At 42.8% G+C, this 25,569-nt stretch overlaps 1 protein-coding gene across 1 annotated transcript in view; it reads right to left on the reverse strand.

Moving 5' to 3' along the window:
- Positions 1–25,569, reverse strand: part of EIPR1 (EARP complex and GARP complex interacting protein 1) — a 147,922-nt gene that overhangs the window by 116,986 nt on the left and 5,367 nt on the right. The window contains exon 2 of the mRNA XM_075269117.1: positions 3,079–3,162. Within this exon, the coding sequence (XP_075125218.1) occupies positions 3,079–3,162 (84 nt within the window). The remainder of the gene's footprint in view (positions 1–3,078; positions 3,163–25,569) is intronic.

Genomic DNA, 25,569 nt, shown 5'->3' on the forward strand with positions numbered 1-25,569 from the left:
CCGACATGTGTATGGGTAAGTTGGGTAAGGTAGATGCCTATAGTGTACAGCTGGCTTAAAGAGGACCTTTCACCACATCCAACTACCGATCTATACAATCAATTACTAGGTGCTGTTCCATTGATTCTGGCACAGTTGGAAATTTTTCCTCTAGCCCCTACCATTCATGAGCAATCAATGCGGTTAAAAGAGGTGCGATTCTGAGCTCTGACACTGGCTGACTCTGATTGGAGATCTGAATCAGGCCCCCTGCATAACACTGCCCACCTGACATTACATTAACAGATCAGGCACCAAAACCAACTGTGCTTGTTGCTCAGGAATGGTGGGGGCTAGAGAGAAACTTTCAACTGTGCTGGAGTCAGATGTTAAGAACTGGAATTGGTGGATGTGGTGAAAGAATCTTTTTGAAGGGACATGATTTGGGACACTAAACCAAACACAGGTTTTTTTTAAAGAGGAATGGATTTGGGCACATGTGGTGTTATACACCACTAGATATTCCCGATCAGTCCCGGTACCGTAGCTCTTCACAGCCAGAAGGACATTTCTGTCACTCTGTCAGGAACGTCCTTCTGCACAGCAGCGCCTATAGCACTGTACAGTGTGAGCGGGGAGGAACGCCTATCTCCCTCTGCTCACAGTACTCATCCATAGACGAGTATTATCAGGGAGGGAGGGGGCGTTCCTCCCAGCTCACACTGTATAGCGCTATAGGCGCTGCTGTGCAGAAGGACGTTCCTGACAGAGTGTCAGAAATGTCCTTGTGACTGTGAAGAGCTACGGTACCAGTACTGATAGCTCTTCACCCGGGACACAGATCGAAAAACTGACAGTGCACTGAATTCAGCGCACTGTCGGCTTTTCAGCGGTATATAACACCGCATGTGCCCAAATCCATGAAAGGTCCTCTTTAAGGACTGAGGATTTATTTCTCAAATATACAGTCCTATGAAAAAGTTTGGGCACCCCTATTAATCTTAATAATTTTTTGTTCTAAATATTTTGGTGTTTGCAACAGCCATTTCAGTTTGATATATCTAATAACTGATTGACACAGTAATATTTCAGGATTGAAATGAGGTTTATTGTACTAACAGAAAATGTGCAATATGCATTAAACCAAAATTTGACCGGTGCAAAAGTATGGGCACCCTTATCATTTTATTGATTTGAATTCCCCTAACTACTTTTTACTGACTTACTGAAGCACAAAATTGGTTTTGTAACCTCAGTGAGCTTTGAACTTCATAGCCAGATGTATCCAATCATAAGAAAAGGTATTTAAGGTGGCCAATTGCAAGTTGATCTCCTATTTGAATCTCCTCTGAAGAGTGGCATCATGGGCTACTCAAAACAACTCTCAAATGATCTGAAAACAAAGATTGTTCAACATAGTTGTTCAGGGGAAGGATACAAAAAGTTGTCTCAGAGATTTAACCTGTCAGTTTCCACTGTGAGGAACATAGTAAGGAAATGGAAGACCACAGGGACAGTTCTTGTTAAGCCCAGAAGTGGCAGGCCAAGAAAAATATCAGAAAGGCAGAGAAGAAGAATGGTGAGAACAGTCAAGGACAATCCACAGACCACCTCCAAAGAGCTGCAGCATCATCTTGCTGCAGATGGTGTCACTGTGCATCGGTCAACTATACAGCGCACTTTGCACAAATAGAAGCTGTATGGGAGAGTGATGAGAAAGAAGCCGTTTCTGCACGTACGCCACAAATAGAGTTGCCTGAGGTATGAAAAAGCACATTTGGACAAGGCAGCTTCATTTTGGAAACAAAAATTGAGTTGTTTGGTTATAAAAAAAGGCGTTATGCATGGCGTCCAAAAAGAAACAGCATTCCAAGAAAAACACATGCTACCCACTGTAAAATTTGGTGGAGGTTCCATCATGCTTTGGGGCTGTGTGGCCAATGCCGGCATCGGGAATCTTGTTAAAGTTGAGAGTCGCATGGATTCCACTCAGTATCAGCAGATTCTTGAGAATAATGTTCAAGAATCAGTGACGAAGTTGAAGTTACGCCGGGGATGGATATTTCAGCAAGACAATGATCCAAAACACCGCTCCAAATCCTCAGGCATTCATGCAGAGGAACAATTACAATGTTCTGGAATGGCCATCCCAGTCCCCAGACCTGAATATCATTGAACATCTGTGGGATGATTTGAAGCGGGCTGTCCATGCTCGGCGACCATCTAACTTAACTGAACTTGAATTGTTTGTCCAAAATACCTTTATCCAGGATCCAGGAACTGATTAAAAGCTACAGGAAGCGACTAGAGGCTGTTATCTTTGCAAAAGGAGGATCTACTAAATATTAATGTCACTTTTCTGTTGAGGTGCCCATACTTTTGCACCGGTCAAATTTTGGTTTAATGCATATTGCGCATTTTCTGTTAGTACAATAAACCTCATTTCAATCCTGAAATATTACGGTGTCCATCAGTTATTAGATATATCAAACTGAAATGGCTGTTGCAAATACCAAAATATTTAGAACTAAAAATGATTAAGATTAATAGGGGTGCCCAAACTTTTTCATAGGACTGTATCTATTGTAAAGCTATCCATGACTGCTTTTAAAACAAAAACAAAAAAAAACCCTTTATAATATTGCACTCATCACTGGTGCTCCTGGCGCATGCACTGTCCCTCAGTGAAATCAGTGCTGTACGCATGCACACTGAAGCTGAGATGTACTTGTCTGCTGCCCATGTTTCTGTTTTTCCATTTGCTACCCGTATGTTTTGTGATAAAAGGTCTGCTGACTTCCTGTAGAATGCTGTCTGTAAGCCACAGACATGCCCCCCGCCCAATTTCACACTGAATACCTGTTCTAAAGATAGGCCAACCTCTATTTATAGCTTTGAACTGAGGAACCAAATTACGGAGTTTTTGGGCAATCTTGAGTATCCTGCAAAAGAACCCGACCAATACATATCACACAACCAAATATAAGAATAAAAACCATCCAATATAGCGTCTACGACCATCGCAACTGAATCCTGTAGCACAAGTAGATAAATTATCAATGTAAAAATTCTACACTAAAAGGAATCTAGGTAACTTACCTGGTTATCATATCGGAGAGATTGCGTTCCAACCAGAAATCGGATGGCATCTGTTTCTGCTGTCTGTGCCGTGAGAGCTCGGGCCTACAAAAAAAATCAAAATAGTTACTAAAGCAAATGTAACAAGAAAAGTAAACCAGTAATACAAGAAACACAAAGCAATAAAAAAAAAAACAAAAAACATTTCATCCGTCGTTTAGACTTTGGATCTGTCCGGATACTTTGTCACAGATTCTGAGATACCTGATGGGAATACAAGCCGCACTATTTTTCCCATCAAATAGATGGGCCCCTAGGCACTACCTGACAGAACCCATTGTAAGTCAGACGGCTCTATTGGTGTCAGTCATTGGATGATCTAGAATTTATGGTTTCCAATATAAGGCAGATTCCACCTCAAAAAACTCTGTGTGTACCCTTACACCACCGTCCTGACAGGTTACGCCAAAGTCTACACTGGAGTGAAATTGTGAAAATATTTGTATAGGACATCTCCTATTTTTACCAGTTTCCATAAGAAACTCAACTCTATGGTGGATCTATGAAAACGTGTCCCAGACAGTTGCAAAACGGTAGCGAAAAATAGACAATTTTGTCCATTTTTCACAGCAGTTTATACCTGGGGTTGTCTGAATATGGCCTAACCCTACTAGCATTTTTCCTTGTCCTTTCCAAGGTTTGGACCGGCCACCAGCATATTTATAATGTTGTACATAGTTTGCTGTATTTATGTTAGGTTCACAACTGCATTGGGATTTCAGTCCTTCTGACCCATCAGAGGACCAAAAGAATGGAAATCCAAAATGTTCTATAATGGATACAAGTGGAGCCCAAGGGACCCCATTGACTATAATGGGGTCCATTGGATACCCATCCTTTTTAACTGAAGGGAGCCGATGTGAATGTATACTTATCTTCTGCTGTTGAGTAATAGGTTATCTGGTTCTCCAGTTACATCCAGAGCATCTCTTAAAGGGATCCTGTCACTCAGACATTATTTTTTCTAAGTACCACGTCGGAACAGCCTTAAGAAAGGCTATTAGTCTCGTTGTCTTCTCCACGCCGCCGTTCGCCTACAATCCCGGTTCTTGTCGGTATGCTAATGAGCTCTCTCGCAGCACTGGGGGCATCCCCAATGCTGCGAGAGAACTCTCTCCAGCGCTGCCTCCTCTTCAGCCTCTTCTTCCAGCAGTGGCTTGTAACTTCTAAGGCCTCAGGCCTTAGGCAGAGCATGCCCACAGGCCACGAGAAAATGGTCGCTTCCAATACTGTGCAAGCGGCCATTTTCTCGTTGCCTGTGGGCATGTGCAGTCTGCTCTGCCCAAGGCCCAAGGCCTTAGAAGTTACAAGCCACCACTGGAAGAAGAGGCTGAAGGTGACGCTACTGAAGAAGAGGAGGCCGCGCTGGAGAGAGTTCTCTTGCAGCTTTGGGGACGCCCCCAGTGCTGCAAGAGAGCTTATTAGCTTACCGACAAGAACCAGGATTGTAGGCGAATGGCGGCAGGGAGAAAATGACGAAAGGTAGGAGACGAATAGCCTTTCTTAAATTTACTACAAAAACTGCAAAGATGACGAAAAAGTAAACATTGTAGGATGTTATAAGATGGGACCTTAAGTTGATCAAACTCTATACACGCCATGAGTGGGTAATCTATGCCACCATCATTACTGCTCCGTATTCCCCATACACCAGCCTCACCCATTCCAATCGCAACATATTCGGGTTTTGCTAAGAAAACTTCGCCTGCAGCGAGAATCGTTCTATTAAAAACTGATTAACCCCATTTTAATTGCTACTTCATGTAAATATACGGAACTTGGCACCAATATAAAAAGAAACATACTCCACATTACTGATGTTATTCCTACAATTAAAGATTTCGCATAGAAAAACATAATCACAGGATGCAGGATTTTCTCAGCTCTCCAGAGAGTTACTTCCAATTTCACATTTCCCTTTGTAGTGGGTTTTCTTTTTTTGGTTTAATTAACAAACATTTCTGCAAAACATCCCCAGTCTGACACCCCTCCCCCAACACACGCCTCCTTGTTATACGGTAGGAGTTCTGCTAATAAAATGCACCGCTACCAAGGCTATAGTGCAAGGAGTACGGAGGAAATGCACGACATGTTTTTTAAATATAGAAGTTTACATGAAATGTGTGAACAGTTACCAAATTAAACGTCTTTATTCATTAGAAACCCCATTGTCCAATAATCTTTTAGAGTAAGAGGTAAGATTGAGTGATCGGGATCGGAAATGTTCGGATTCTGATCGGCGATTGAGTAAATTTCACGATTGGAATTCCAATCCCAATCTTTCACGGCGGGATCGAGGTCAGAGGTTATTTCCCACAAGGCTACTGGGTCAGCAAAAGTGTACTGAAGACTGAAGGTTCCCCAGAACCATGAAGGTATACACTGAAGTAAAAGTGGTCACCTATAAAGTCTCATTGGATGTCATAATGCAGGTACACTTCTAGGACTCGAATACAACAGAGATTTTGGCCATATTTTCCCCTGAAGTGTACACCAAGACTTGGGCTGATTGAAGAAGCACTTGTTGTGGGTCCTCCTGCCAGGAACTGATCTCAAGGGCTTGTATCTTGCTGCTGGAAATCCTCATGTTCACCTGTTCTTCACAGGGGGGACTCAATGTAAGAGTTTACACTAACACCCATGGGCGATCCAGTGGTGACTACAATTATATACAGGGATTTCTAGCACCTAATGCATGTTTCATATGTGTAGTACCTTGACATGTGCGTGCATTGTCAATAAAGACCCAGGAATGAGCTGCTTCCAAATTCCTCTGGAAGAAGTCTATTTCTCGTGAGAACAAACGGATCAGGCAAGGTAAGTATATTAGGTCACGTTCACACAGAGGAATCTGCCTTATTTGCAATGGGAGGCTGAGATTGGAGCAAGACGTTGATCCCAGCAGATTCTACGTCTTAAGAATGCGGATGTCTTGGCCAATCCAGCTGCCAAATACAGCAGAGAAAAATGAAGAGGAATACCCCTTCATTCCCCACCATGTGAACCTAGCCTAAGGATCGTGCCTGGATTCTTCTTTTCCCTGATATCAGCCACTGAGCAAGAGGTGGGAATCGGACTCCCCTATACACATCAGATGGTATCGGTGGTTTCAGCTGATGTTGGTCTAGTGTTCACAGATACCTTTGCAATTATAACAATCGATCGATCTAGGTGTCAGCTGAGTAGACTACAAAACAAAGGAGATCGGGAAGTAGAAAGGCCATGTCTCCTTGAGGAGACATTGCTAAACATTCCTGGACAATTGCAAGTGTAACTGGTTGCTGTTCATAATGTGACTGTGTTTGGGCCTGAGAGATCAGCTCAGCCTACTCCAAGAAGTCAGGGACGATTTTCTTTTATGTTAGCGCCTGGAGAAGGTTAAGGTTTATGGTTTGACTTTGGTGCAACCTTCAAAATACACTAGTGCAGGGGTAGGGAACCTTTGGCTCTCCAGCTGCTGTGAAACTACAACTCCCAGCATGCTCCATTCACTTCCATGGGAGTTCCCAGAACAGCAGAGCCAGTATGCATGCTGGGAGTTGTAGTTTTGCAATCGCTGGAGAGCCGTATGTTCCCTACCCCTGCACTAGTGGAAGACAGCTTAAACCTGTGTTGTGCTGAAATTATTGGGGTGTCATTCCGTCTAAACCAGGAAAGACGGCGATCCCCAGAGCTATTCCCTCTGAAAATCTAAGCCAAAGTCGCTGTCCAGCCTTAGACTAAAGGTTTGTTTGTTTTTCACTACTTGGACAGGGTGACAATAGCGTTATTTGGGACACTAAATTACCGGTCCATAAGGACCTGTGGGTGGTTTAGTATCTAAATGGTCTGACGGGTTCCCTTTAAAACACCTCAACAGGTTTTTTCATTGCAGACACTTGAGTCCATAAGATAGTGGAAATATTTTAGGGGTTCCAACAATGAGACTCATAAGAATAGGCAACCACATATGCGCCCCTTTAGGTAACTTAAATGGTAGTGCAAAAGAATGGCCACCACTCCATTTGCTTCTATGAGACTAGCAGAGATCACTGTTGGCTGTCCCATATAAGGCCTGGTTCACATTTGCATTCGGTAATCCATTCGGGGAGTCCGCATGGGGACCCCTCCAAACGGACTACCGAACGCATTGGCAAGCGGTGTGCAGTGAAAGCACACGGACCCCATAGACTATAATGGGGTCCGCACGAAACATGAGGACAGAAAAGTACTTCACGATCTACTTTCCTGTCCACATGACTCGTGCGGCGCATACAGACTCCATTATAGTCTATGGGGTCTGTTGGCTTTCACTGCAGACCGCTTGCCAATGTGTTCGGTAGTCCGTTCGGGGGGTCCCCATGCCGACTCCCCGAACATACTACCGAATGCAAATGTGAACCGGGCCTAAGAGAAAGGAGCCGTGGACTCATACGCACACCACTGTTCATTCATTTACATGGAGAATTCAGGAAAACTTCTGAGCCCTCGCTCTCATAGGGTGTCCTGTAAGAGGGATAAAGGTCATTGTTCTGAAAACCCTTTAAAGACCTTAAGGCTCTGGTGTGGCTGTCACCTTTGCACTTTCTATTGTTAACCCCTTCAAATTAAAAACCTTGGTATAAAGGAAAGTCCAATAAATATTCCAAACATGGCGTGAAAACGGTTTCCTAGAATTCAGCTCAGTGGGATATGGCGGCCTACAAGAAATGCTCCTGGTGCCCAAGGTGTAATCCCTACTACTTTATGGTAGCTCCTCCATGTTATTTTTTTTTTTAACCAGACACAGAATAAATATAGTAATCTCAGTACCGAGGCTTAAAGAATCAGGGATCCGGAAGAACCTTACAATCCGGTACTGAATCAATTCTGCGGGTTTGCTACCGGCAGGCCCTGGAGATATAAAGGGAAAAAAAAAATAGAAAGAAAAGGGGAAAAAAGAGGAGGCAGCACAGACTGTCTCTCAACACGGCTTGTCAAAGCCTCACACTTTTTCACCCTCCCTCTCCTTGTACATCAGCCTCTGATCAGAAAAACAAAAGCTGTCTGAACCCTACTGAGACACGTAAGTGGTATCAGACATGAAGCATTGGGGAGCAGCCTGCAATCCTACTGCACAGTCTAAGACCGCACGTCAAAAACATGACACGCTAAGAGCAAACGCTGGCAGAATATTAACATGCAGAGGCCGATGCCACATGCTGATCCACACACAGCTGCAGCGAGTGGGCTAGACAGCTATCGTGCATGAGTGGGGAATAATAATACTGCAAGGTAGCCATCAGAAATAATCCAAAAATTAAACAGCAAGTCCCTGTAGTCCTTTTATTATCGGAATTACTCTGCACTGCGAGTAGTAGAGCCCTACAAAGATCTGCAGGTATGCCAACCTAAGCTTTCCCTGCAGATCACGTCATTGGTCGGAGGAACGCCGGATTACCATAATCTATAATGATGGAGAATGCAAAGCCAACCAGGTAGGATCTCTCATCACTTCTTATTGTATAGGATCCATAATATACTGGAATTACTATAGTGCTTAAAAGTCCGAGGTGCCCTTTATAAGGTACCCGTGGTCTCACAAAACTTAACCTTTGATTCTGCCCCATCTTTCAAGCCACACAACCAAGCCCACCAAACCTTTTTGTGATCTATACTTCATAAACATCTCTCACTTCCTAACCAGGATTCTACAAAAATCCTAGTCCATGCCCTAATCTTCTATCTAAGCTACTACAATATCCTTCTCTGTGGCCTACCAGATAACCATCTTGCTCCCCTTCAATTGACCCTTAAAAGGGATCCAATCCTACTCTCCAGTGCCGCCTCCATCTTCTTCAGGAACAGGTCTTCTTTGCGTCTTCTTCTGGTGGTGGCTTCAAACTTCTAGGCCTCAGGGCTAGGTCAAAGCCGACTGCGCATGCCTGCCAGCCACAAGAAAATGGCCGCTCACAATACTGAATAAGCGGCCATTTTCTTGTGGCCTGTGGGCATGCGCAGTCGGCTTTGCCCTAGTCCTAGAAGTTTGAAGCCACTGCCGGAAGAAGACACAAAGAAGACTTCTTCCTGAAGAAGATGGAGGCGGAGCTGGAGAGTTCTCTCGCAGCATTGGGGATGCCCCCAGTGCAGTCTGAGCGCTGGGGCCCGCCCCCCGTGCTGCAAGAGAACTCATTTGCATACCGACAAGAACCGGATTATATACCAAACGGCAGCCCAGAGAAGACATCTAAAGGTAGGAGAAGAATAGCCTTTCTTGTGCCTTGTAGGCAGAAAAAAATTGAGTTTTAATGATAGGATCCCTTTAAAGGAGTTGTCTAGGAATTTCAGGACTTGGGCACGAGGCTGGGGAAGTTGAAACCTTAAAAAAAAAAAAAAAAAAAAAAAAAAAAGCAAGCTCACTTATCCTGGTTGATGTTCGATTTTGGTTACTTCTTTGATCAATTGCCCATCCCTACCTTGTACTTTAAATTTCACAATAATTTCTGGATCTCCAAACTCCTACATGACACCAAGACTCTCGAGTCCCAACGGAGGGCAAAAGTTTGGTCTGAAAAAGTTATTAGCTCGTGTCAGCCAAATTTCCATCTGTAGCCAGTAAGCGCAAGATAGTAGATTATAGCAAAGGCCAAGTTACTTTTAGCATAATGCAACAGATTTGCTGATATGAGCACAATCCATGAGAGGGAAAGCCTGCACGGATGAAAGTCAAATCTAGGTCTACTATTTTACTACAAGTTAAATGTTCTCCGCAGAATTATATAGCCCTCAAAGGCGCACTGCTAAAAAACACCTTCAAAGAAACATATGGAGGCTCTGCACACGGATGCTTACCTTTCTGTTTTGTGATTTAGCTCCCCACATGTTGCATGTTAACCTACTGGGCCCAGAACACTTTGGTTTCTAGTTATTTCTAAAACCTTCTGGTTTGGCTCAAAAGTGTTGTGCGAAAATACACTGAAAAAAGTAAAGACTCTATGGCAGATGAGTTTCTTCTCCGCATGGTTTCTGTAATCCATGAAAAGATAGGACAAGCACGACCTGCAGGTCTGTTCTCATAGACTCAACTCACGCACGGATGTGAAGGGTCGTACCCACAAAATCCAAATGGGAATGTCAAAAAAAAAAAAAAAAAAAGAATGCAGATATGTATATGATTTAGACAACAAATGGATTCATATAATAGGAAAACATAAAACAACGTATTTAGGAAAAAGAAACATAATAAAATAAGAAAAAAAGCGTCTTTTGGATAGGACTTCAATACAAAAAAATTCATTTATGGCCAGAAAACACTTACCGAATATACTTGAGTATAAGCCGAATTTTTCAGCACAGTTTTTGTACTGAAAAAGCCCCCTTCGGCTTATACTGGAGTCAGCAAAAAAAAAAAAAAAAAATTATTATTATTTTTTTATTTTTTTTTTTTTTTTTGGGGGGGGGGGGAGGGGGGGAAGTTTATGACCAGCTGCAATATCAATGTATAGAATCTCCCATAAAATAGTGTGGGGAAAAAAAAGAAGCTTTAAAAACAAATTAAAAAAAAAAATAAAAGTTGTAAATCCCTCCTTTCCCTAGAATACATATAAAAGTAGAAAATGTCTGTGAAACACAAACACATTAGGTATCCCTGTGTCTGACAGTGCCCGGTCTACTGAATATAGGGTATCTGCAGTGCTCCTGTTCCGTCGGGAAGGGGTTAATAGGAGCACTGTAGATCCCCTATACTCAGCCAGACTGAATTCCAAATGGGGAAGAAAAAAAACCCCAGTCCTCAAGCTCGGGGAAGGGGCAGACAGACAACCAAAACACCTCCTCCCCTTTCCCAGCACCCAGCATCTACTGCACCCAAAAACTCCGACCATTTTAAATTTTGCAGTAGCTTTTTGCATAAAAATTTGCAATGTTTTCTCTTGCCACTTTTATGAAGGGAAGCATGGCGAGGAACATGGGCAGGGCCATCGGCCCCACCAGATTTATGATCATTTACACCAGTTTACAGGTGTAAACAATGTCTAAAATGTACGCCACCAAAAGCATGGCCCAGAAGAGGGTGCCTCGTCGTAAATGGGGCACAACCTCTGCTGGCACAGAAAATATGAAGGCTGGAGATTATAAAAATGTGACAAACTAAGCCACCAAATAGATAGTATAAACTTAAGCTAGAAAATAAAAAGCTGCACCAGATTAAAGGAAACCTTTCAGGCGGATTTGGGCACTAAACCACCCACAGGTCCTTAGATCTTTTGTGCCCATAAGCCTTTCAACTTACCTACAGATGAATCTGGTAAGTCTCATCAGACTCATCTCTGGAGATCCCGACACCTGCACAATTCTTCAATGAAGTTGAGGACGTACACCCCAGCTTCACCACACAAGTGCTAGAGGTACAGGGCATGCTCACTGAAGCCGAGGTGTACTCTTCTGGCGTCAGTGAAGAACTGCACCAGCACGAGGAGTACAGTGGTGGGGTGAGTATAAAGTATTTTCATATGTATTGCACACATGGCTTTATAGAAGGGCAATTTGGGACACCAAACCCCCAATCCCATAAGAGTCTGTGGGTGGTTCAGTGTCCCAAATCACTTTGACAGATTCCTTTTAAGTGCTAGTTCACACGGGGCAAAATGGTCAGGATTTTGACGTGGAATCCGCGTCAAAATCCTGCTCAAAAAACCCGCCTCCTATTGAAATCAATGGGAGCCAATCAAAAGTAGCGAGCTGCCCTTTCTTCAGACGGAATCAGCCGCAGACATCTGCCTCACGACACCACCCTCCGGACTAGGCCCATTCATTTGGGCCTAATCCGGAGCGGAAAGCCGTAACGGGATGCCAGTGCACTGCACCGGCATCCCGTCACGGCAGCCGTGACATAATGTGTACACGTGGAACCCCGTGGGAACTAGCCCTAAGACTGTCTAATCTAAATCACTGTCTACATATTAGGTAGTGCACGTAAATGTGTCCCTATATAACAACCTGCTCAGCTCCTCCAGCTCTATAACATGCAGTCTGTAGACTGTATTGCACCGAATAGATGACAAGTTGTCTGTAAATGCAAACTATCTGCAAAATTTAGGATTAGAACGACGTACTGTTACCCTTCAGTGTCTTTGGCACAATGGATTCCATACTTCAGAATAGGAATTTATGATCTGTTTATTAAACTATTATAATCCGGTACACTCTCGAAAATGCAAATAATGTGGTAAGGAAGTAAACCAAACAAGTCTTCTTCAAGGTACATCAAGCAGGTCAATGGTAGGAATTCAACAAAATCATTGAGAATGTTCAGAACAAGGTCACACGCAAAGAACTAGCATACGCATAGACATCGGCCTTGAGTCTCATTCTTAGGTTTGTATTCCAAATGAAGTCTTAAAAACTCAACATCTCAATCTAAATAAATAAATAATAATCTAACCCAACCAATGTTCATAGTGCTATGCAAATGGAAGATAACATACCGACAATAGCCAAAAAGTAAATAAATTAAAAAAATAAAGCATAGCAGACTCAATGCAGAACAAATCAATTGCGTTGCGAATCCAGAGTTGAACACGTATTTCAATGCCAGCCCTAGCCCCAGTGCCCAAGGATGAAAAACATGGATTTAAAAGAACACTAAATCTCCAAATAAATTACAAGGTAACAAAAATAAAGCAAACTCGCACCTATTTCTTGGTTAGCAGGTAGCTTTAGAATGTTACGGGAAAAGTGTCTTTTAGAAAGAGCGCCTTTCCTACCTTGACTTTTTCCATGTCTCCGCTTATGTATCAAATAGTGTTTAAGGGGCTATTCGATTAAAGTAAAAAAAATAAATAAATAAAACATAAAAAAGGCACAAACATAACTTGCCATTTCCAGGTCATCCACTCCAGGACCAGAAGCCCGGTCAGCTCTGGTGACAGAGTGACCGCTGACGCAAGTCAATCACATGCCATCCGAGGCGATTACCGGAACAGGAGCCTTATACGAGAATATCATTAGTTATTGATAACAGTGTTGTCTGGGCTGCCAGTGCTGGAACTGAGGACCTACTAATTGTAAGGGCTCGTTCACATCTGCGTTGTGAACTCCATAGTTCAGGTTTCCGTTTCCTGCCTAAAACAGAGGCAGGAGACGGAAACCTGCAGGAGTCTCTCTCACCCATTCATTTGAATGGGTGAAAGAGATGTCCGGCCGTGAGCGTTTTAGGCTCTCCGCCGCAAAACCGGGTTTTATAATCCGGACACAGAGTCGGACATGCAGTACTCTGTTAGTAGAAGGATCCAGCGTCACCAGGTAAGTAAAATATAACTTTTATTTTTCCATTTAAAAGTTTACAGCATTCCAATTAGATGGCAAACATATACGAATGGAGAAACACTGCTACGCGTTTCGGGACCTTCCTCGTCCCTTCGTCATGGCATACTGATTTTTAGTCAACCTGAGGCTTTTATACACTAATTAAAAACACCCCACGCCCATAAAAACTTTTAACCCCATACGGTAAATATGTTTGCACATCTATAACCTTCAACAAAATACATATAAACAAAGTCCCTTTATTCATTAAGTTTTGTACTCATGTTAGCCACATTATTTATACAACATTACTTTTATAGTCATAACATATAAACACCTCCTTTTATATTGAATCTATCATATTATATCATACTCTCAATAAGATGTCGATCTCTACCAAAAGATCCCTCCGTCTCAATTCAAATTGCACCTACATAGGCTCCTATCATATTCTTAATTATATAACCCAAGGCTATCTGTATATAAATGCCTACCTTTAGACTGCAGTCAGTATGAATACACATCGACTTCCCAACTTCCACGGTTTGTTGCTATGTTGTCCGATCACGTGACTAATACTACCCCTCCTTCCTGTCACATGATCGGACAGACTGAAGTCATATACAATGTTATAAATCTCATATGCTGACTACAGGAATGTATCCACTTCTAATCTACACTCCTCCTACAGAGGTAAAAAATTGTTTTGAACTCAACCATTTTTCAAGAATTATATATTGTACTGGTTGAATCATCGCCTATGATTTTAATAGATGTATGCTAAGTCAGAGCGAACAGTGTTATCTATGTGTTTACATAGAGAGATAACAGACAGAAATTTATCAGTAAACTGCAATTAGATGAACTGATTGCCCTGCCGGCAGAGCAGTAAGTGACATCACTAACAGTGAGAACAGTGGGTGACATCACTTGTCCTATCACACAGGTCTGTGGTTATGGAAACGCTGTGTACAGTTTACATAACAGGAAAACAAAGCAGCATTTCTAAAGCAATATATTTAGGAAAAGTCTACCAGTATAGATAGGATCCTTGAGATGAGAATACCCTTTTAATACGGAAAACAGAAAATTTGTCACCATAAAAATAATTCACACACACACAAAAAAAAACCACACAAAAATTATTTCAATAACCTAAAGAAGATAATATCAGAGCCCTGAAAACTGCATGAACTAAAAAAAAAACAAAAAAATGTTGTGAACCAGGAAAAATAGTGCAGTACTGGAAGCAGGCAGTGGAAGAAATAAATACAAAATCTTACAGAACAATGGGTAACCCAGACAGATTTTATTTGTTCCTTTCATTAGGTAGTTGAGAAACATGTGTATAGTAAAATCTTAGAAAATGTATATTAAGAAAATATGAACAGACTCAGGCTCTACGCGATCACATGAGACCTCACATACTGGCTCATGGAACAGTTTACCAAGTCGAGTGTGACATCTAAAGACTTTAAGCAGATGTGATTGAGTTCTTTCATTTGCATGTTAATCACAGAAGTCGTCAGAGAAATGTGTATCTTCCCGCATGTGTACGGGCTTAAAGGGAATGTGTCACAAAACATCGCCTAATATTAAATCAAGTTTTTAAGAGAAACATTTAAGAAATTTTGATGAGCTTTCACATATATATATATATATATATATATAGATATATATATATATATATATATCTTCTGCCCGCGACTTCGTCTGCGGGTTGTTTTTGGTGATGAGCCGCTTATAATTAGCCAAATGTGGTTGGCGGTGATGCACCTGCGTCCGCGTGTTGGCTCTGTTACATCTGTGCATATGCACAGCAGCCCCAGCTGTATGCACGTCCGTATGCAGAGCAAGCTGTGGTACTGCGCTGCCTCAGTCCGGCTACATCGGGCAATTTGGATCACAGGGGTTGTGTTGTCTGAGTGTCCTATCAGCGTCTGTGTTAACAGTGTATACAGTAGTATATAGAGTACATACAGTATATACAGTAGTATATAGTGGTATATAGAGTAAATACAGTGTATGCTTTCACACTGTCCGACTACCTCCTGTTTAGCTCCGCCCCCAAATTAGCATGTAGCTCCGCCCACCACATAGCATGATCCTATGGGACGGCTGAAGGGCCTATGATGTCATAAAAGGTCCTCATTCGTGCTTAACAGTCATGTAGTGACGTGATTTACCGGGATAAAAAATAGCCTATACGTTAATCGGGGTTCCTATCTATCTATGTGTCAAATTTCAGCCAAATCCGTTCAGCCGTTTTTGCGTGATTAACACACAAACATCCAAACACACAATAGGATAGGATGGAGATATATATTTTATTTATGTATTTCTTAGTATTATATCCTGCAATTTTCACTCTGCACAACAAGCCTAATAATATAGGTAATACTTGAAAATTCTGTAGGGGTTTTCTTCGCAGCATTCACCTCATTTACATAAAAAACAAGACAGAAAGGGCTACAGTAGAATATCACACCTCTATAGATAACACCCCTGACTCATTGACAATAGATGATGTTACAGTTTATCTACTCCCCCCACCCTGCACAGGGCATGCTCTATAAGTCTACCATATACCTCAATGAACGGCTCCAGACTATTGCTGCCTATGGTCATTACTATGCTGTAAAGCAGATCACTAAATGTTGTTAAAAACGACTTTTAGTCACCTCCAATTCTTTTCATTCTTAAATAGGGCACCACTCCACTGATTTCAGCGCCTTAATTTTTTTTTTTTTTTTCACTAGCCCCCACTCCATTGATTTCAGCGCTTTAAGATTTTTTTTCCCACTAGCCCCCACTGTTTCTGAGCAATCAGTGCAGTTAGTTTTGATGGTGGTGTCAAGTTGGTGGTGTCAGGCAGGTGCAGGCAAGGGGTCAAGTTTCTAAGCTATGACACGATCTACCTCTGATTGGAGATTAGAGTTACACCCTTTTGCCTGCTCCTGCCTGACACCACCCACTTGACATTAGAGAGTCAAGTCAGGATATGAAGCACTAAATCTACCAGTACTGACTGCTGGGAAATTGTGGGGGGTAGAGAAAAAATTCCAACTGTGTCAAAATTCATGGAGTCGCACCTATTAAATAATTTGTTGGTAGAGGTGGTGAAAGGTCCTTAAGGCAAAGGACAAGATTGGGGAAGATGGCAGCCCCCATAATTCTGTATAGAAAAAGAGAATAAAAATAAATCTACAATATGATAATAGAAAAAAAAATTATTAAAAAAGTTAAACATTTCATTGGTTTTAATAAATAAATAATAATAAAAAATGAAGGAAAAAAAAAAAAAGGCTCAATTCACATAAGCATCAGGGATTTCATTACTAACCCAGTCACGGGATAAGGGTTCAATAATGAAGGACACCAGTGCCGAAAGCCAAAATTTTGACTCCACTGTGAACATTCTTTCAGTGCTCCAAAAAACATACTTTTATTATTTATTGAAAATCGGCGCCCAGCACCACATGTCGTGCTTCAGCTCTATAAAAATCTATAAAAACACAAGAAAAAAAATAAAAAGAATAGAAATGACAAAGAGATCTGAGGAGGCAAGTATGAAGTAAGAGAGAGCTAAGAAAACATCATTAAAGAGTAACAATGAAAACCCATCAACATGAAACTTTATTTGGGATGGCAATAACCCTACAAGCATCTCGAATATTAGTCTGTTATGCAATTTAATCAAGGAAAGAAGCCATTCAATCAATTCGGCGGCACATCCCTGACCTCTCCGCGAGCGGCACAATCACCACCGTATCAAATCTACTTAATCAACAAGTGTTTTCACCATAGAAAAATAGATAGATGGTTCTCTGACAAATAACATGAGCAAGCTCTCTTTAATGGGTCACTGGGTTTATGCTGGAGGCAAAGGGCGAGATGAGTGCGAGTAATCTTGATTTCCACGTTATTATTCAGTCCGCATCTCCGGCAGACACTACACATAGAACGGTGAGGGGTCTCGCACGCTGCTAGCTACTTCAATATTGATCACAAGTGTCTGTACAGTCGCCTTTGTGGGGTTTTTTATGGAGTAATTACCTATTTTAAAGCTGCAGTGATGTGCTTGTAGTAAAGAGGAATAATACTACATGTTAGGCCCCATGGACATGAGGGGAGTGTGTCGTCCAAAAGGGTTCTGATGCTCTGATCCACTCTGTAGGACATGGAGCATGTCCTATCCAGCTCTGTGACAACAGAACGGAGCAGAACGCCCCCATCGAGCAACATCAGAGTGCCTTCAGTTTAAGTGTAACTAAACTTTAGGACAACGTTTGATTTTCTGGCAGTATTTGTGTCATTAAAGGGGTTGTCCCATCTCAAGGATCCTATCTATACTGGTAGCTTATGTAAATTGAAGACTTTTCCTAAATATATTGCTTTAGAAATGCTGCTTTGTTTGCCTACTATGTGAACTTATTGCTTACATTGTTTACACAGCGTTACTATAACCACAGATCTGTAGGACAAGTGATGTCACTCGCTCACTGCTCTTGCCGAAAGGACAATCCATTCAGCTATTTGCAGTTTGCTGATAAAGCCAAGTCAGTTATCTCTCTATGTAAACACATAGATAACACTGAGTCCATTACAGTCTACAAGCATGTGCATATTATCTGATCTGTAGAAGTATTACGATACCTCAGTGTCTCGTTCAGCAAGGGGGGGGGGGGGGAACAGTGCCGCACCTCCCATGAGGCGACCTGAAGCGAGCGCTTCAGGCGGCGCTATGCCAGGGCCTCAGGGAGGGTGGCATTTTTGCTAACCTAAGCCAGTCCAGGACAAGCTGTCCTGGACTGGCTTAGCACAGAGCGGTGGTTTGGGGAGGCCACTGGAGCAGCGCTGCTCTAGCAGCCTCCCCTCACGCTCAGGCAGAGCGCAGGCAGTCTCCGGGCCTGCTCTCTGCCGGTGAACTGCGCTAAGCCCCACCCCCTTCGAGTCGCCACGCCCTCTCCGCTAAGCCACGCCCCCCTCCCCCGGCAGGGGGGGGCAGCTTTCTGTACTTCGCCTCGGGCGGCAAAAGGAGCAGGTTCACCCCTGGGGGGAAATACAGGAACTGAGAAGAGGAGACTGCAGGCAGACTGCTGAAATGAGTAGAATGGAAAACCCCTTTAATAAATTTTGTAATATACTTTATTAACAAATTTTGTCTCCTTTATGTGAAATCCTGCATTTTTTATCTCTTTCCCCTGGCTTCTATATTGAGAGCTGCCTCTCACTGAATATTACGGGGTATGGAGTACGGGGGTCTGTAAGATGTAGATAAAATGAGGGTAGGAGGGGGTCACTTCAAACAGTTATATCTCAGACATTATAAAAGGTATAAACTTGTTTTTGGTTTCATATGAAAGAGGAGATTTTTTTTTCATGTGACTCTGTGCTATCTAAATTATTTCCAGAGATATCACTGATTAAAAACACAGTTGGGATTGGGATTTTTATATCATGTATATTATACAGCAGTATAGAAATATCCAAACGCCCATCGTGTTTTCAAGCAGTGATATCTCTGGAAATAATTTAGATATCACTTCTCTTTCATAGGACACCAAAAGCAAGTTTATACATTTTATAATAACTGAGATATAACTGTATGAACTGACCCTTCCCCACCCTCATTTTCTTTACAATTTACATAGTCCAATGCTCCAATACATAGTAACATTCAGTGAGAGACAGGAACCTCTCTCAATACAGAAACAAGGGAAAGAGTGAAAAAAAAATACAGGATTTCACAAAAAGGAGCCCAAATTTGTTAATAAAGTATGTTAAAAAAAAATCTATTAAATGACACAAATAATAATAGAAAATCAAAAGTTGTCCGAAAGTTTAGTTACGCTTTAAAACATCGGAAACCCTTCGACCTGTGCACATGGTCATGTGTATGAGGACTTAGGCACTGTTCACACTAGCGCTATGGTTTGTCAAAGCCATTTTAAAAACAAGAAATCCTAAAGGATCTCTGATCTAAAGGTTCATTATTCAGAAAGTGAAAACTAAATTTTAGATGGACATTTGACATCTCAACCAACTTCCCCAGTCTGTGAACTTAAAGGGGTTGTCCAGGATATACATTTTTCCGTAGGGAAACTAGGGGAGGTGAAAATTTAAAAAGGAAGAAAAAAAAAAAAAAAAGACTCACCTGTGCCCAATGCTTCGGTGTGCCCTACTGTTGTCTGGTCCATTGACGCCCTCATGCTTCTTCCAACAAAAGTCCTTGCCTCATGTGGACCATCAGTGGCCTAAGGAAAGGCACTGGGACATAACTTGCATACTTTACCTGTGACGTCCCATATCCTTTCCTTAGGCCACTCATTGGCCTCAGCAGTCACATGCGGTAAAGACTTCCAGCAGAACAAGATCCCCACAAACAGCAGGACCAGATCCTGGTGAGAAACACCAGGGCACCCAGGACAGGAGAGTATGTTTGGTTTTTTTTCCACCTTCCCCACCTCCTTGCCAAAAATTGTATATTCTGGACAACCCTTTAAGTGTTATTTGAAAAGAAATATCATTTCTGAATATGGGTGTACTTTATTTGCATCAATTTGGTGTGTATTGTCTTGTGCCAAATTTAAAGGGATCATATCATTAAAATGCTATTTTTCTGACTAACACATAGGAATAGCCTTAAGAAAGGCTATCTACCTTTCGATGTCTTCTCCGTGCCGACGTTCGGTAGAAATCCTGGTTTTCTTTGGTATTCAAATGAGTTCTCTCACAGCACTGAGGGCGGTCCCCAATGCTGCGAGAGAAATCTCCAGTGCCGCCTCCATCTTCGTCTGGAACGGCCTCTCCCCACATCTTCTTCCGGCGTTGGGGTCAAACTTCTACGAATGCGTAGTGCACATGCCCGCGCCTTTTTTTTGTGGCCGCTTATGCTCTGTACTCTGTTGACCTACTTGTGTAAGCGGCCACAAAAAAAATGGCCACAGGCATGTGCAGGCCTGGTGGCAGAGCCGACTGCGCATGAATAGAAGTTTAACCCCAGTGCCGGAAAAAGACGCGGGGAGAGGCCGTTCTAGGCGAAGATGGAGGCGGTGCTGGAGATTTCTCTCGCAACATTGGGGACGCCCCCAGTGCTGTGAGAGAACTTATTTGCATACCGAAGAAAACCGGGATTTTTACCAAACGGTGGCGCGGAGAAGAAATCTGAAGGTAGGAGAAGAATAGTCTTTCTTAAGGCTATTCCTATGTGTTATTCAGAAAAAGTTGCATTTTAATGATAGGATCCCTTTATGCAGCATTTACTTATTATTTATTGGCACCAAGTCATCAAGCTGTATTTCTGTTCGGCAAATAGGTGTGGTTTAATTGGAAAGCATCTTTTAGCACATCCATTAGTTGTGACCTTTTTTTTAATGAAATATAGCACCTCTTTCTGTACTTAGAAGTCCAGTGGGTGGTTCTAATCAGTCACTGACCGCTATCTTTCCATGCAAAATCATACAGGGAAAGCCATCAATCAATGAGTGATTCCGCCCACTTGACTCTTAAGCCTAAATTTCAATCAAAAAGTTTCCTCATATGCTGACTCTTTTCTCACAATGCTATATGTTAATCTGCTCAGCTCCTCATGCTCTATAACATACTACCCATAGACTTGAGTGCACTTTCCATGTGACCAGTTCCTTTTACATACGGTAAGTATGATAGCCACCATCTATATACTATTATTACCCTGCCTGTTGACAGATTCAGATCTTCTAGACCCAGAGAGTTCAATGCAGTAGTATAAAATATCCAGTTTCCCAATTAGTTTCTTGAGAAGTAACTGGAGCCTTAAATTATAGTTTCTACGACCTGGATAAAATCAATTACAAAACACACAGCCTCGGGCACAGAAACCTATCCCTCACGTCACAGAAGAGACAAAAATATGGCAACACAAACCACACAAGCACGGCATAAACGACAGAAAATGTCATATTTTATCTTTCCAAAGAGAAGGCAAAGGCGGCAATTTGGGAGTCTGGTGCAGTCATTTAATCACCCCAAACTTTCCCGAGAAGTTCGACTTTACTAAACATGAAACCCATCCAAATGTTAGTCCCAAAGATACAGGTCAACTGGGAATCGTCGGTAAACAAGCCACCGAAAACAATGATATCACGTAGCTAAAAAAAGCCGCCATCCAAGACTCCCATGCATAGAAGTGTCTGGCTTCTTTACAGCTCCTCTCCGACACCGCGCTCAAATAATGGTGTGTAGCGGGGTATTTTATTACAGGCTTAGTTATGGGACTGATAAAATTACACCCTAGGTGTTATAGAATTAATCTCATAGGTAAAAGTGAAGATGCTAATAAACCACCTGAAATAATTTAGCTTTCCCTACATGAATCCAGGGAAAATAATTGCTTAGAAAGCAGCTGATCCACATTGAGCCGAGTATTTTGATATAGCGAGACGCCTAACAAGCAGGTCTCATAATCTGGAGTTAATTAGTGCCGTATCGGGACGGCAATGTGACATGAATAGGATGAGAAGAGCTTCTGCGGGGAAGACAAAGCAAACACGGACAGCGCACATGTTACATAGGACACGCACATTTATATTACTCAACAGAATTAAAGGGGTTGTCCAGAATTTTTTTTTTCGGGCCAATACTTGGGATAGGCCATAAATATTTAACCAGTTGAGGGGAAATCACTGTCCCATGCACGGATCAGCTGTTTGGGGCCACTTTTGATGGCCATACTATACTGTATGGAGATAGAAGTAGTTGGTCTATGCCCTGTACAGGGGCCAGGTGCAATAACTGCAGCTCAGTTCCCACTGAAGTCTTTGACATCAATCCCACTAGTTCCCAACCCAACCATTATTAGTTGCTTACATGCGGGGACCTAAACGATCACACAGTTATGTTAAACCAAAATGATCAACCAATTCACAACTAAGAATCCCACGTAAGCCATTGAAATCATAGCCGTTTCCATTTTGGTTGACTTTCAACTTGGCAGCAATGTGGCTCAGTAGTGTGTATGACTCTGTGCCTGTATGTCCTCCAGACCATGCCTGGGAATGCTCCTGGTGAGATGGTATCCTGGAGGATCTTCCACCAGATCAGGATCAGGGCATTGTTGGGCTCCTGGACAGTCTGTGGCACCACTTGGTAGTATTGGATGCAATGATTTATAATGTTCCAGAGGTTCTCAATTGGATACAAGTCTGGGGAAGCTAAGGCTGAGTTCACACAGAGTTTTTGGTCAGGATTTTGAGGCCGAATTCGCCTCAAAATCCTGACCAAAAAGATGGCTCCCTTTGAAATCAAAGAATGGACATGCTCATTCTTCAGGCGGATTGTGCCTGAAGACACTCCCGACTAGGCCCACTCATTTGGGTCTAATCTGGATCGCAGTGCACTGCACCGGCATCCAGTTATGGTTGCACCGTATTTTGGACTGGAACCGTTCCGGACCAAAAAAAACCCTATGCCTAAGGGCCAGTCAACGGCATCTATGTGTTGGGAACTACCTGCACACTTGGGCCACACAAACCAGGGGACTGTCCTGGAAAAGTAAGAACCGAGAGCCCATTACACCACAGTAAGGTCTAATTGGCCATGCACACAACAGAGTCCTGTCCGGAAAAATGGTCTGTTTGTGGGGACTATTTCTAGGACTGAACTCGGCCATAGTCAGTTATGATGCAATGAGCTCCCGAACAGCTTAGTCAATAATGTACTGAACTGATAGATTGGATGATGTAGTGAATTCAATGCATATGCCAGAAATCAGTGCGGGAAATGTGGCCTACACATGGATGGGTTCTCCCCGATGGGATTCAGTCGTATTTACGGCCACCTACAATGGCTCTGAGGAATTAATGCCCAAAACGTTACCACTGATTATCAGATGGGGGTTGTAGGACCCTCCGAGGATTTCTTCCCCAGCCAATCCTTGATTGAGGAGTTCATGCTGGTTGATGTTTCAGCATAACCTTCATCACATGTGCTCAGTGTGAACCTGTTCTCATCTGTGAAGAGAATGGGGCACCAATGGCAGACCTGACAATTCTGGTACTATCTGGTGACTGCCAATGAAGCTGCAGGGTGCTAGGCTCTGAGTAAAGGTGATACTAGAGGACGTCGGTCCTCCTGCCATCCTCATGCCGTCTGTTCTTCACAGCTTAGCTAGAAACATGTACAGGCACCTGTAGCCTGCTGGAGGTTATTTTGTAGGACACAGAGCTCCTCCTACTTGTCCATGAACAAAGGAGCAGATGTTAGTTCTGATGATTGGTCAATGCCCTTCCAACATCCCTGTCCAGATCTTCTCATACAGTCCTTGTCCTGATATCTACTCCATGCTCCTCCTTGTAACGGCACATATGGATGTGCCGCTATGAGGCAGTGGGCTACCCGTACAAGCATGAGCTGCAGGTAAGCCTTATACTACCAGCCGTGACACAGGTACTAGCAACATGCAAAACTAGAGAAGAATCAGCCAGGAAAGGGGTTATCTTCGAGTCTCTCCAGAGTCCCTGTTGTTACTTTAAATTGCCCCAAACAGGTAAAATCAATTCACAATCGCTTCTGCTTCCTAGGGGAACTATTACAGTTACTGTTTTTACTCATATTAACAGGTCTTGTGTGTCGTCGGATCAGAAGTGCAATGCCACAACAGAAACCATGGCAGAAAGAGTTTAGGCAAAATATTCCTCAGATTTTTCTAATGAATACTTTGCAGAAAACAACTTTAGGTCTCATGCGCACAACCGTGTGTATTTTCAGCGTGCTATTTTTTTTATTGCTAGCACAATGCAGCATTTCTATGGACCTATGCACACAAACATTATCACCGACCCCATGTATGGGGCCGTGACCCTGGGGCAAAACTCAGGACAGGTCCTATTACTGTCCATTTTGTGATCCGGGCTCACAGAAAAAACAGTGAAGACACACGGATGCCATTCATCTGCCGTCCATACTGTTGAATCACACAACCCGGCGACAGGCACTCAACGAAAATGCAAAACTCATGTGTTAGTGCCAGTGGATGGGGAATTGCACTCTGTTCACACAGTTTTCTTGGAGTCGATTTTGAGACTTTTCTGAGTCAACCTTTTTTTTTTTCAGCACTTGTCTTTTCAGCTAGGTTGGTGCCCCTGTTTATATAAATGGTGAAATAGTAATTAATCTGATGACCAGGCAGGCCAAGGAAGAGTTGCGATCTGGCAGAGACATTCCCTCGAAACCCTTAGGGTAAGTTCACACAGGGATTTTTGGTTAGGATTTTGAGGCCATATCCGCCTTAAAATCCTGACCAAAAAGACGGCTCCCATTGAAATCAATGTTGTTCCGGCTCCCAGAAAAAGAAGCGGCATGCTCATTGTTTCAGGCGGATTCGCTTGAAGACGCTCCCTCCTCCCGACTAGGCCCATTCATTTAGGCTTAATCCGGAGCGGAGTGCGCAAGTGGATGCCGATGCACTGCACCGGCATCCAGTCGCAGCTACCCGTATTTTGGCCCGGAACCTGAGGCGGCCACTGCCTCAGGTTCCGGACCAAAAAACCCATGTGAACTTACCCTTAAAGGGATTGTCCAGGATCATTTTTTTTATTTTAGGAAGGGGAAGGCGTATAGAATAATTAAAAACCATACTCACCTGTCCCCAATGCACTGGAGCATCCAAGGACAGGCATGTATGTTTTTATTTTGTTTGTTTTTTATCACCTTCCCTAAACAAATTTAAAAAACAAACAAAAATAAAAAACTATCAAAAAACAACACCTCTTTAAAGTCTGAGGCCTAGCATTATCTTGCTGAAAAATTCCAATGGGAAACCCTGGATGAGAAATAACGCACACGGCCGGAGGATTTACTGTTAGTGTCTCAAGTATCCCTACTAGGGGTGAAGGACTGTTGCGTGCGACGACTCCCCAGATCATCACACCAGCAGCTGGGGCAGTGTGCCGCTCCACAACAAAGGTAGGGATGAAGCGCTCACCACAAGGCCTCCATATTGTTGTCAGATTCCAAACACCAGCCGGATTTGATGCTTAAAATGGTACAATTCGAGTCCATAGCAGTCCAGGCGCCTCAATCCCAACACCACTGAAAACAAAAGCGACTTTGTGGCTTTGGAAGGAATGAATAATGGAAGTAATATTTCCTTCTGCTAACTGCCTGGATATAGTCTGGGCAGCGACAGAGGTGTGTAATGAAGGTGCC

Source organism: Leptodactylus fuscus, chromosome 3, assembly GCF_031893055.1.
Source record: "Leptodactylus fuscus isolate aLepFus1 chromosome 3, aLepFus1.hap2, whole genome shotgun sequence".
NCBI lineage: Eukaryota > Metazoa > Chordata > Amphibia > Anura > Leptodactylidae > Leptodactylus > Leptodactylus fuscus.